General features: G+C 40.8%; 1 protein-coding gene across 1 annotated transcript in view; it reads right to left on the reverse strand.

Annotated features, from left to right (window-relative positions):
- The window catches only part of PHEX (phosphate regulating endopeptidase homolog X-linked), a 286,267-nt gene that overhangs the window by 199,384 nt on the left and 73,333 nt on the right, over positions 1-13,550 (reverse strand). The window contains exon 6 of the mRNA XM_040423656.1: positions 10,525-10,593. Within this exon, the coding sequence (XP_040279590.1) occupies positions 10,525-10,593 (69 nt within the window). The remainder of the gene's footprint in view (positions 1-10,524; positions 10,594-13,550) is intronic.

Below are 13,550 nucleotides of genomic sequence, written 5' to 3' on the forward strand. Positions count from 1 at the left end.
TTTGGCCCATCTAGTCTGCCCAATATATCTGAATCCTATGAATAGTCCCTGGCCCTATCTTATATGAAGGATAGCCTTGAGCCTATCCCATGCATGCTTAAACTCGTTCACTGTATTTGCAGCTACCACTTCTGCAGGAAGGTTATTCCATGCATTCACTACTCTCTCAGTAAAGTAATACTTCCTTATATTACTTTTAAACCTTTGCCCCTCTAATTTAAAACTGTGTCCTCTTGTGGTAGTTTTTCTTCTTTTAAATATGCTCTCCTCCTTTACCGAGTTGATTCCCTTTATGTATTTAAAAGTTTCTATCATATCCCCTCTGTCTCTTCTTTCTTCCAAGCTATACATATTAAGGTCCTTTAACCTTTCCTGGTAAGTTTTATCCTGCAATCCATGTACTAGTTTAGTAGCTCTTCTCTGAACTCTCTCTAGAGTATCTATATCCTTCTGGAGATATGGCCTCCAGTACTGCGCACAATACTCCAAGTGAGGTCTCACCAGTGTTCTGTACAGCGGCATAAGCACTTCACTCTTTCTACTGCTTATACCTCTCCCTATACATCCAAGCATTCTGTTGGCATTTCGTGCTGCCCTATTACATTGTCTTCCCACCTTTAAGTCTTCTGAAATAATTACTGCTAAATCCCTTTCCTCAGATACTGAGGTCAGGACTGTGTCAAATATTCTATATTCTGCCCTTGGGTTTTTACGCCCCAGGTGCATTATCTTGCACTTATCCACATTAAATTTCAGTTGCCAGAGTTCTGACCATTCTTCTAGTTTTCCTAAATCCTTTTCCATTTGGCGTTTCCCTCCAGGAACATCAACCCTGTTACATATCTTTGTGTCATCAGCAAAAAGACAAACCTTACCATCGAGGCCTTTTGCAATATCACTTATGAAGATATTAAACAAAATTGGTCCAAGTACAGATCCCTGTGGAACCCCACTGGTAACATGACCTTGTTTTGAATGTTCTCCATTGACTACAACCCTCTGCTGTCTGTCACTCAGCCACTGCCTAATCCACTCAACAATATGGGAGTCCATGCTCAATGACTGCAGTTTATTGATAAGTCTTCTATGTGGGACAGTGTCAAAAGCCTTACTAAAATCTAGATATGCGATGTCTACTGCACCTCCACCGTCTATTATTTTAGTCACCCAGTCAAAAAAATCTATAAGATTTGTTTGACATGATCTCCCTGAAGTAAACCCATGTTGTTTTTCATCTTGCAATCCATGGGATTTTAGATGTTCCACAATCCTATCCTTTAATAGGGTTTCCATTAATTTGCCTACTGTTGATGTCAGACTCACTGGTCTATAGTTGCTCGATTCCTCCCTACTACCTTTCTTGTGAATGGGCACGACATTTGCCAATTTCCAATCTTCCGGGACGACTCCTGTTACTAATGATTGGTTAAATAAATCTGTTAACGGTTTTGCCAGCTCACCAACTAAGCTCTTTTAATAATTTTGGGTGTATCTCATCAGGCCCCTGTGACTTATTTGTCTTCACTTTAGACAGCAAACTTAGAACATCTTCCTCTGTAAAGACACATGCATCAAACGATTTATTAGTCATCCTTTCTAGTGGAGGTCCTTCTCCTTTTTCTTTTGTAAAAACTGAACAGAAGTATTCATTAAGGCAGTCGGCTAGCCCTTTATTCTCTTCTACATACCTTCCGTCCTTTGTTTTTAATTTAGTTATTCCTTGTTTTAATTTCCTTTTTTCATTTATATATCTGAAGAATGTCTTATCCCCTTTTTTCATAGACTGAGCTAGTTTTTCTTCTGCCTGCGCTTTAGAAGTTCTTATAACTTGCTTGGCCTCTTTCTGCCTAATCTTGTAGATTTCCTTATATTCATTGCTCTGGGTTTTTTTATAATTACAAAATGCTAGCTTTTTATTTTTAATGATTTGGGCCACTTCTGCTGAGTACCACAGTGGTCTCTTCCTTTGATCTTGAAACGTCTAAAGCACCTAGGAGCCGATATCGCCATGCTACAGGAAACCCACCTTACGGAAAATGATTTTAGACGCATGGAAAAATCCTGGGTGGGAAAAGTTGTGGGTTCTCCTGCAGTGCATCATAAGGCAGGGGTAATGTTTCTACTACATAAAAATCTAAAGTATGATATCTTGGGAGTCAACTCAGATGATTCAGGGCGTTGGTGTACGCTGCATTTGAAGTTCAATGCAGAAGAAATTAAGCTACACAACATATATGGCCCCAATGGTGAGAATAAGACCTTTTTTGCTGAGCTGGTAACCAGGATAAATGGAGGTTTGGTGTCCAAACAGATAGTTGGGGGGGATTTGAACACAGTGGTTAGCACTTTAGAAGACAGAAGGCGTGCAGTTAGAGGTTCAGTTCTCCCTCATGTTCATGATACAGTGCTGAAACCCTTTTTGAGAGATACAGCCTTAATTGATGCTTGGAGGTCGGCCAATCCTGACGACAGGGATTTCACTTTTTATTCATCTCCTCATGACTCCTGGTCCAGGATCGACTACCTTCTAGTATCAGATTCTCTGAGAACGAGAGTAGTGGATTCAAAAATACATGACATGGTAATCTCGGACCATAGTCCGATTTCTATAACGATGTCTAAGATCCATCCAAAGGGCCAGGATATTATTTGGAGATTTCCTGCTCACCTATATAATGATGAAAACTTTAGGGAGATTCTTAGAGGATGGTATTTAGAGTATAGAGGAGATAATATGTCTAGTCTTGGGAATCCGTCTTTGTTTTGGGACACAGCCAAGGCCGTCCTTAGAGGCAGGATAATAGCCTATGCTAGGGGATTGAAAAAAAAAATCTCGGACCGTCTTCAGGAACTTAGTTCCTCCCTGCGGAGTGCTTATACAAACTACCAGACTAGTATGACCTTACAGAACAAGGAAACTTGGATTATTGCTAAAAGGGAGTTTGAGCTCTGGTATGAAAGGAAAATGAAATGTGATATGTCTAATTTGGAGAATAGGTATTTCAGGGGAGGAAATAAATCTGGGAAAATGTTGGCCAATCTTATCAAAAATTCTAGACGTCAGAATCACATCCTGAAAATAGCTGATGCTAGAGGCAGTATGCATAGTAAACCAGAGGAAATAGTCTCTATCCTAGGAGACTTTTATAGGAATTTATATAGAGATCCAGGTCCCAAGTCCCGGTTATCTTCCTTTCTCTCCAAATGTATTAATCTGCCTACTCTTTCCTCAGCCCAGTTAGATGCATTGAACTCCCCTATATCTGAGGAGGAAATCCGTATAGCCATCAAAGGTTTAGGTCTACATAAAGCCCCGGGTCCAGATGGGTTTACGGGAGAATTCTACAAGATGTTGGGAGATGAGTTAAAAGAGCCCCTAGCTGCGGTGTTTAACGGTATGTTGGGGGGTTCCCCTTTGTCATCATCGGACAACTTGGCATATATTAAACTAATACCAAAGCCAGGAAAGGATGCGACGGATCCTTCATCATACCGTCCAATATCTTTAATTAATGTGGACTTGAAATTGGTGGCAAGAATTATAGCTGACAGACTCTCTTCATTTATGCCGGGGTTGGTGTCTCCATCCCAATTTGGCTTTGTCAAAGGCAGAGCGGCTGTTTCCAACATCAGAAAGGTACTGGCGGTGCTGGATGTGGTCCAGTGGAACACTTGTCCTTCTCCGTGTCCATCGCTCCTGGCGATCGACGCGGAGAAGGTATTTGATAGTGTCAGATGGGATTGGATGGATGAGATATTAGATAGGATGGGTTTTGGTGGCCCAGTAAGAACTTTTATTTCAGCGCTTTATACTTCCCCTAGGGCGAGGATAGCAATTCCAGGTTTTTTGTCACCTTCATTCCCATTGTGCAGGGGGACACGTCAGGGGTGTCCGCTTTCCCCGTTATTATTTAACCTCACTTTAGAACCTTTAGCTCGTATGTTAGAAGGGGGAGAGGTCTTTAGAGGGATCAAGGTAGGGCAGAAGGAATTATTCACGTCACTTTTCGCCGATGATGTTCTTCTGTTCATGGCTAACCCTTTGGAAGACATGGAGAATGTTATCCGTCTCCTGGACTCCTTTGAACCAGTGTCAGGGTTTAAAATAAACCGTGATAAATGTGTCCTGATGCCACTAAAACCAGGTATGACTGGAGGTAGATTTCCCAGTGTATGCGAGGGTATTAGGGTTAGTGATTCCCAGATCACCTATCTAGGCATAAAAATAGGAAGGTCTCCTTCTTCCCTTTACAGTCTAAATTATCTCCCCTTGTTTAAAAAAATTAAATCTGATCTCAGCAGGTGGCAGAGCCTCCCCTTGTCTTTATCTGGTAGGAATCATTTACTGAAAATGATATGTTTCCCTAGATTACTGTATCCTCTGCAAACGATACCAGTACTTTTAAAGCACTCTGATGTGCGTGACCTTCATTCTGTGATCACTAGGTTCATATGGGCGGGTAAGAGATCCCGTATAGTCTTAGCCAAGTTAATGTTACCTAGAGAATTAGGTGGCCTTAATGTACCAAACATTAGATTGTATAACCTGGCATGCCTTATTAGGCATGGCTTAGATTGGGTGCACGAGACTAGCCATTTCTCCAATTATGACCTGGAAACTCAGTTATCTCACCCTTGGCCTTTAGTGAATCTACTGCACTCTAGGAGACAGGCTCTGTCTCAGCTTATGAAACACTCATTGATAATTCGTGATACAATGGTGGCGTGGAAGGAGGCCCGCAAACTAGCCAAAAAACCTTATCTGGCCTCCAGAGTAATGGGTATTTGGCAGCACCCCGAATTTCCACAAGGAGTGTCGAATAAGATGTTCCAGGTCTGGAGATCTAGGGGCAATAAAACATTACTTGACCTTCTACAAGTTACAGAAAAAAGATATCTTACTTTTCCAGAACTCTGCCAAAAATATAGCCTAGATAAACATCATATGTTACCCTTCCAGCAGGTATATCTATTCTGTAGGGATAGATTAAGAGATGTAGCAAGTGAATGCACAGGGGCTTCCTTGATTTTCTCCCTGGGAGCGGAAAAGTCCAGGCTCTCTATATCTTATGTATATAAAGTATTAAGGGAATCAGGTAATAAAGCCTCAGCCCAGTTTCTCTTTAAAAAATGGGAAAAGACGCTAAACATTGCAGTCGCACCTGAAAAAATTCTTCAGGGATGGCTCAGAGTGTGCAAGGCGGTGCCTTGTGAGGTGTGGAGGGAATCTCACTTGCGTTTAATGCACTCAGCCATTTATGCTTTCACCTTTCCTAAAAAGCCAGATAAGACGGATTTTCTTACTGCCTGCCCGAAATGTGGGGTAGATAAAGCAGATCTGACTCATTGCATATGGTTGTGTCCTCAAGTGCAGGCATTTTGGAGTCAGGTCAGATGCTGGATTGGGGAAGTTTGGAAAGTGGATCTGAGCCTAACACCTGAAATTATGCTCTTCCATGATTTTGAAGACTCTCAAAATTCTACCCCCTTGATAGTGGACATAGTTTTGGTGATTTCACTGCGTTGTCTTCTTCAGAGGTGGTTGAAACCAGGGGTTCCTGGGCTTCAGGAGGTTAAGTCACAGATGGTGCGTTTCATGTATATTGATAAACTAGACACAGAATCTAATAAAGATAAGAAAACTAAAGGGTTTTTTAAAAAAATGGAAAACTTTTATTGCAAACAACTTCAAACAAGAGGTTATTGGTGAGATTATGCAGTCATTCAAGTATACAGAATGGTATAACCTAGAAGCCCTCAAAGGCACGTTGGGAAAACTGGCCATCTAGCTATTTAAGGTCAGCTAAAAAGAGGGATAGAAGGGGTTGACTATAGTAAGCGCCTATGATGAGGTAATCACTATTTTGTTAGCTTCGGATATGATGGGAAAAACCATTAGCAATTTGTTGGAATTATAGATGGGAGGGCATTTGCTGATGTGACTTAGTTGGGTGGGGGAGGGGGGTGGGTGCGGGGTTTTGGGTCTTCTGTATAAAAATAATAAAAATGTGTATTGCCTCTTTGCTCATGTAACCAAAAGTACTGTAAATGTTGTATGTTAGTGACACCAATAAAAATATTTGCAAAAAAAAAAAAAAAAAGGGTTGTACAAGTTGGGGAGGGGGGGGGGGGGGGGTTGGTAAACCCCCTCTCTTGGCCAAACCTGTGAAGGGAAGCTTACTTACCTGCTTCCTGGAGCTTGCTCCCCGATCCTTTTCTTCACAGACTGGCTGCTCCACTGTGCTCCCTTCATTGTGAACACGTGGTTTGAAGCCTCCTGCAGCCAATCGCTGGTCGCATTGGTGACCTCTCCTCTTGCTCCACATGACCATTTGTCATAAAGTAAGGGAAGCAGGTCACGCCTGTGACATCAAACCAGATGTTTACAACAAGGGAGAGCAACATAGCAGCCCAGGCTGAGAAGAGAAGGAAAGGGGAACCAGGAAGCAGATAAGTAGGCTTTCCTTAACAGGTCTGTCCAAGACTTAGGGTTTGCCAGAAACCTCCCAAAACTTGCAAAACCTCTTTAACACCTTAGGGACGCATGACGTACCGGTACGGCATGTTTCCCGAGTCCTTAAGGACCCATGACGTACCGGTACGTCATGAGTTTAAAATAAGATTGCGGCGCCCCGGGGGTTAATCCGAACGGGATGCCGGCTGAAATCATTCAGCCGGCATCCTGTCACAACGCCGGGGGGGGGGGGGTCATGTGACCCCCCCGTATCGGCGATCGCAGCAAACCGCAGGTCAATTCAGACCTGTGGTTTGCTGCGCTGTTAGCCGATTCTGATCCCCACGGTCTCTGACCGCGGGGATTAAACTTTAAAATGCCAGAAATAAAGTTTTATTAACCCCCCCTTCACCCCTGAATGATATTATGTGGGCGCGTGGTGCAGGGGGGGTGTCGCAGGCGGTGCGGGAGGCGGGCGGTGCGGCAGGCGGGATCGCGATCCCCCGTCCGCCTCCCCTTGAATAATCGTTGGTGGACAGTGGTTATACCAGGGTGTCGGCACATTGCTGACACCCTAGAATAAACGGCTGACATCGGTGATGCGATGTCAGCCGTTTAACCCTTTCCATACAGCGGTCCGTACGGACCGCTGTATGAAAAAGGTTAACAGCTCAAGGAGCACCCTCCCTCTCCCATCAGGGGGCTGCTGTGCCTTTGCAGCCCCCCGATGGGAGAGGGAGAGAGCCCCCAGACAGCCCCCCGACAGCCCCGTCCTTACCCTTCCCCATCTGCGCAGTTGTGGCTACAACTGAGCAGACGGGGAAGGTTCCCATGGCAACAGGATGCCTTCTCAGGAATCCTGCTGTCCATGGTGCTGAACAGATCTATGCTAAAGGCATAGATCTGTTCAGACAAAGTGTAAGTAAAATACAGTACAGTACCCTATATAGTGTACTGTACTGTATTATACAGACATCAGACCCACTGGATCTTCAAGAACCAAGTGGGTCTGGGTCAAAAAATGAAAAAAAAAGTTAAGATAAAAAAAAAACATTTATCACTGAATAAAAATAAAAATAATAAAATACACTACACATATTAGGTATCGCCGTGTCCGTAACGACCTGATTTATAAAAACGGTCATGTTACTTTCCTCGCACGGTGAACGCCATAAAAATAAAAAAATAAAAACTATGAGAAAATTGAAATTTTGCCCACCTTACTTCCCAAAAAAGGTAATAAAAGTGATCAAAAAAGTCGCATGTACGCCAAAATAGTACCAATCAAACCGTCATCTCATCCTGCAAAAACCATACCCTACCCAAGATAATCGCCCAAAAACTGAAAAAACTATGGCTCTCAGACTATGGAAACACTAAAACATGATTTTTTTTTTTCAAAAATGAAATCATTGTTTAAAACTTAAATAAATAAAAAAAAGTATACATATTAGGTATCGACGCATCCATATCGACTGGCTCTATAAAAATATAACATGACCTAACCCCTCAGGTGACCACCGTAAAAAAAATAAAAAAAAAAAACGGTGTAAAAAAAGCTATTTTTTGTCATCTTACGTCACAAAAAGTGTAATAGCAAGCGATCAAAAATTCATATGCACCCCAAAATAGTGCCAATCAAACCGTCATCTCATCCCGCAAAAAATGAGACCCTACTTAAGATAATCTCCCAAAAACTGTAAAAACTATGGCTCTTAGACTATGGAGACACTAAAACATTTTTTTTGTTTTAAAAATGAAATCATTGTGTAAAACTTACATAAATAAAAAAAATTGTATACATATTAGGTATCGCCACGTCCGTGACAACCTGCTCTATAAAATTACCACATGATCTAACCTGTCAGATGAATGTTGTAAATAAAAATAAAAAACGTGCCAAAAAATCTATTTCTTGTTACCTTGCCGCACAAAAAAGTGTAATATAGAGCAACCAAAAATCATATGTACCCTAAACTAGTACCAACAAAACTGCCACCCTATCCCGTAGTTTCTAAAATGGGGTCACTTTTTTTGAGTTTCTACTCTAGGGGTGCATCAGGGGGGCTTCAAATGGGACATGGAGTAAAAATAAACAGTCCAGCAAAATCTGCCTTCCAAAAACCGTATGGCATTCCTTTCCTTCTGCGCCCTGCCGTGTGCCCGTACAGCGGTTTACGACCATATATGGGGTGTTTCTGTAAACTACAGAATCAGGGCCATAAATAATGAGTTTTGTTTGGCTGTTAACCCTTGATTTTTAACTGGAAAAAAAATATAAAAATGGAAAATCTGCCAAAAAAAGTGAAATTTTGAAATTGTATCTCTATTTTCCATTAAATCTTGTGAAACACCTAAAGGGTTAACAAAGTTTGTAAAATCAGTTTTGAATACCTTGAGGGGTGTAGTTTCTTAGATGGGGTCACTTTTATGGAGTTTCTACTCTAGGGGTGCATCAGGGGGGCTTCAAATGGGACATGGTGTCAAAAAACCAGTCCAGCAAAATCTGGCTTCCAAAAACCATACGGCGCACCTTTCCCTCTACGCCCGTACAGTAGTTTACGGCCACATATGGGGTGTTTCTGTAAACGGCAGAGTCAGGGCAATAAAGATACAGTCTTGTTTGGCTGTTAACCCTTGCTTTGTTAGTGGAAAAAATGGGTTAAAATGGAAGATTAGACAATAAAATGAAATTCTCAAATTTCATCCCCATTTGCCAATAACTCTTGTGCAACACCTAAAGGGTTAACGAAGTTTGTAAAATCAGTTTTGAATACCTTGAGGGGTGTAGTTTATAGAATGGGGTCATTTTTGGGCGGTTTCTATTATATAAGCCTCGCAAAGTGACTTCAGACCTGTAGTGGTCCCTAAAAATTGGGTTTTTGTAAATTTGTGAAAAACTTCAAGATTTGCTTCTAAACTTCTAAGCCTTGTAACATCCCCAAAAAATAAAATATCATTCCCAAAATGCTACAAACATGAAGTAGACATATGGGGAATGTAAAGTCATCACAATTTTGGGGGTATTACTATGTATTACAGAAGTAGAGAAACTGAAACTTTGAAATTTGCTAATTTTTCAAAATTTTTGGTAAATATGGTATTTTTTTTATGCGAAAAAATTAACTTTTTTGACCCAATTTTAGCAGTGTCATGAAGTACAATATGTGATGAAAAAACAATCTCAGAACGGCCTGGATAAGTCAAAGCGTTTTAAAGTTATCAGCACTTAAAGTGACACTGGTCAGATTTGCAAAAAATGGCCAAGTCCTTAAGGTGAAATAGGGAGTCCTTAAGGGGTTAAGCTGGCCATACATATTAGATATAAGTTAGTTGATGGTTGAAAATCAGTCGATCAAAAAATCATCTGTTTAAGAACTGGTTCGCAGACTTGGACTTACACATTTTAGTCCATATTAGACGTTACAGTTGATCAAACTGCCCATACTTTTTCAATGACACCAGGCGATGGATGAAAGATATTTCCTAGAACATTGTATGAAAAAAGATCTTTCATTCATGAACAATCTTTGTTCATATGAATTATCTTTTGTCTGACTACTGGACAAAAATATTAAACATGATGACTTCTTTTCTGACGATGATGCTCTGTCATCTGTCAGCTAAAATAATTAGTTGAAGCTAAATTTTACCTGAACAACGATCGTTTTGGTTGAGATTAGCCTAAAGTTGATCAAAATGCACAATGTGTACAGGTGCCTTTAGCCCCATTGAATCCTTATGCAGATGAGCTGGCATAACTGTAGCAAACATGTGAACATACCCTTACTGAACACAAGGAAGAAAGCAGTGCTAGGGAAAATACTGGGTGCTAAACCATAGGACAGTATGGATTTTAAGCCAATCAGCACTATGCCACTAGGCTCGAAGGACTACAGCACAAAACCTAGAGAATCCGTCATACTAAGAAACACTTTACAGCAATAACTTGGAGACTAGGTCTAAATAAGCAAAATTCCAGAGTATTAAGTGTGTTTAATGGGTGAATTTGTGATTATCTGTGATATTTATGCTTTTGATTGTGTTACAAATGAAGACTCAATACTTACTCTAGCTGCAGTAGTACTATTATCAAGGTAATCCTCATGAGATAATAATGATAGGGATGCTTGGTCAAACTGCAAATAAAAGATAAAACTTTTAAATCTATAAATGTACATGCTGGATGGTAGACTGAAAAATACAAAGCTACATTAAAAACGTAAAATAATGACTCAATAAATCCTCTAGAACTGTCAACCACCATGCACACCAATATAAGAAGTAATATAAAAAGTTTTACACTTGTGGTTGTGTGACTTATTACAGGCGGCAGGGTTCCCAACCATCCAGAAATTTTGGACATTCCATAAAAATAGGCAACTTTGTCCCTTTGTCCATGAAAAAAACAGATGTGTCCGTGATTTTTCTAAGGCTGGGGGTACTTGACTAGATTATTTTGGTGATAATTGTCAGCATTTTACAGCTCACAGTAAATGCTGGTAATGAGTTTTTAGCGGTATATTGAGCTATAGACATGGATTACTTAAAATCATTATCAGTCATTGTGGTTTTCCAGTTTGTCCCTACAAAATGGTGTCTGTCCATGATTTTGGTATAACTTGTCCAGAACAAAGTAAATTCTGCTTGGGAACCCTGGTTACAGGATATAACTATGGTGTCACTCTTTTATGGCAGAAACATTATAAGGCTCGACACATGGTGTTTATACAGCCAGTTGAGCAATGGTGATGACCAAGTTGTGTAAATGGAAGAAATACTGTATGTATCTCATTTGTAACTTGATCATAACTGAAATTCCTTCTAAACTTGGTCTTGAAGAATTGTTTTGATGTTACTTCAACACATGTGGGTAATATATCATGGCAGAGAGGAACCAGAAGGAGGCCTCCATGCCTATTAACTGATTGGAATAAACCGAAGCAGCCTTGTGGGCAGATTAATATGTTACTTATGTTAAAACACTGTATCTGCAATACTGAAAGTGTGTAGCATATAGGTTCCAGGACAACTGAAATGATAGACCCCAAGGAGATTCACATTCTTCACATTCCCATGGTCAAATATGTTTTCTATTGTCCTGAATTGACCTGAGCAGTACGCAGCAATATTTGGACTAGAGCTAACAGCAGATTGCCTTGTAAAAATATAATACATGGAAAGTTTGGTCATTCTAAACAATGCTGTACAATTATCTATCTATTGCTTTCAACTAAAGGGATTGTCTAGTTTAAAAGAATTCAGTTTTTATACAAAATATTAGGGAATTCTGGGTTAACAAAGGGGGATTCCCTGTTCACGGTCCTCATCTCTTCACCAGAGTACATAGTGGTTGCAAAAAGATCGCTCTGGAAGACCTATCCTATATTACACAGGCAACCAATTTTACTTGAATGGATGCTGTGTAATGCTCCTCCTGTGGTGGCACTGCACGGAAACTGAACACTTACTGCTAGGTTTACCCCCAGATTACAGCAGGGGGACTCTTTGGGATTCATTTATAGATTCTTCTAACAAGTAGAGATTGTCCAAAGTGGAAAACCCCTTTAGTCCTTGACACTCTTGAAAGGCACTGAATCTTTTTAAGAGATCTAAATGTTAAGGAGTCTTAAAGGTAAGTTATTTACTAATAAAATCTGGATAAAAAATTGAAAATATTCCTTAGTATGTTAATGTTTTTTAATTATTTTCTCTGTATATAATTATATGGGCACCCTGTGAAAGTAACAGAATAAAGAGATCATGGACCACAGGAACTGGAGCTGTTCATTAGCTTCTATGGGGGAGTGCTCTCATTATGCTCTGTGAGCTATACAGAGGTCATCTTGCAGGGAAGGAGAGGAGGTGAGCTGTGACTATCATCTATTGTGAAAGGTGGATTTAGTGTTCTCAGGATTGAAATCCAGAAACTTCTGCATCCCAGGCAGTGGCTCTTCTCACTGATTTACTAGTGATTTACTGGTGATTCTGGACAGCTCCTTTCCTAAGTCTGATGGATAGTTTCTTGCCTAATTAGCTCTACCCTTCGACTTCCTATTTAAACCAGGCCTTGCCAGATTATTGTGCTTCCAGCCTACTACTGCTGTAATTCGTATGTTACTGAACTTGGACTGTTACCGGACTACACTTCTGCCTTAAGCTACAACTATTGCCATTCATCTGTGTGTGAACTTGGACTATTACCTGATGCCTCTGTCTCCCTTTACAACTATTGCCATCCATCTGTTGATGAGCTTGGGCTGTCATTTGACTTTGTCTTACTTTAGAAGAGCTCTAGTCATCTCGATTGTCACAGCCACAGAGCTCCTAATTCACTTTCCAGACCTTGGTGATTCCACATACCAGGTGATAAATTGTGTGAATACTATTACAAGTGTTATCTATATATACTGTTGGTGTTACCTCTCTTTATAATCCTGCTTGGGATCATAATGAGAGGGCTACTAAAAATAGAAAAGAAAACATAAAAACCTAATTTAAACAGTAAATAATGTTCTGATGACACATTTCATTTAAGGGCAATGGTCCCTGGGAGAAAGTATACAAAACAATTCTCCTCCAGAAGGAAAAAAAATATCTCTCTAATGCCACCTGTTCAACCATTTGAAGAACCTTGAGACATGAAATAGGCTTAAGGCCTTTTGCACATGAACGTGTGCGCCCCGTGGTGCACGAGCACTGTCCGTGGGGCAGCCGCAGCAGATCTCGGACCCATTCACTTTAATGGGTCCGCGATCCGGCCGTTCTAACTTTTTGCAGAACGGAAGTACGGGACGAAACCCCACGGAAGCACTACGGAGTGCTCCTGTAGGGTTTCCGTTCCGTGCTTCCGTTCCGCACCATTCCGCATCTCCGAATTTGCGGACCCATTGAAGTGAATGGGTTTCGCATCCGTGATGCGGAATGCCCACGGAACGGCACCAGTGTATTGCGGATCCGCAAATGCGGTCCGCAATACGGCAACGGGGCGCACACGTTTGTGTGCAAGAGGCCTAAATAAAAACATATAAAAAGTCAGTAAGAATTTACCATGTTCTTTTTAGCTGTAAAAATGCAATGAAATTGTAATTAAGTT

Source organism: Bufo bufo, chromosome 3 (genome assembly GCF_905171765.1).
Source record: "Bufo bufo chromosome 3, aBufBuf1.1, whole genome shotgun sequence".
NCBI lineage: Eukaryota > Metazoa > Chordata > Amphibia > Anura > Bufonidae > Bufo > Bufo bufo.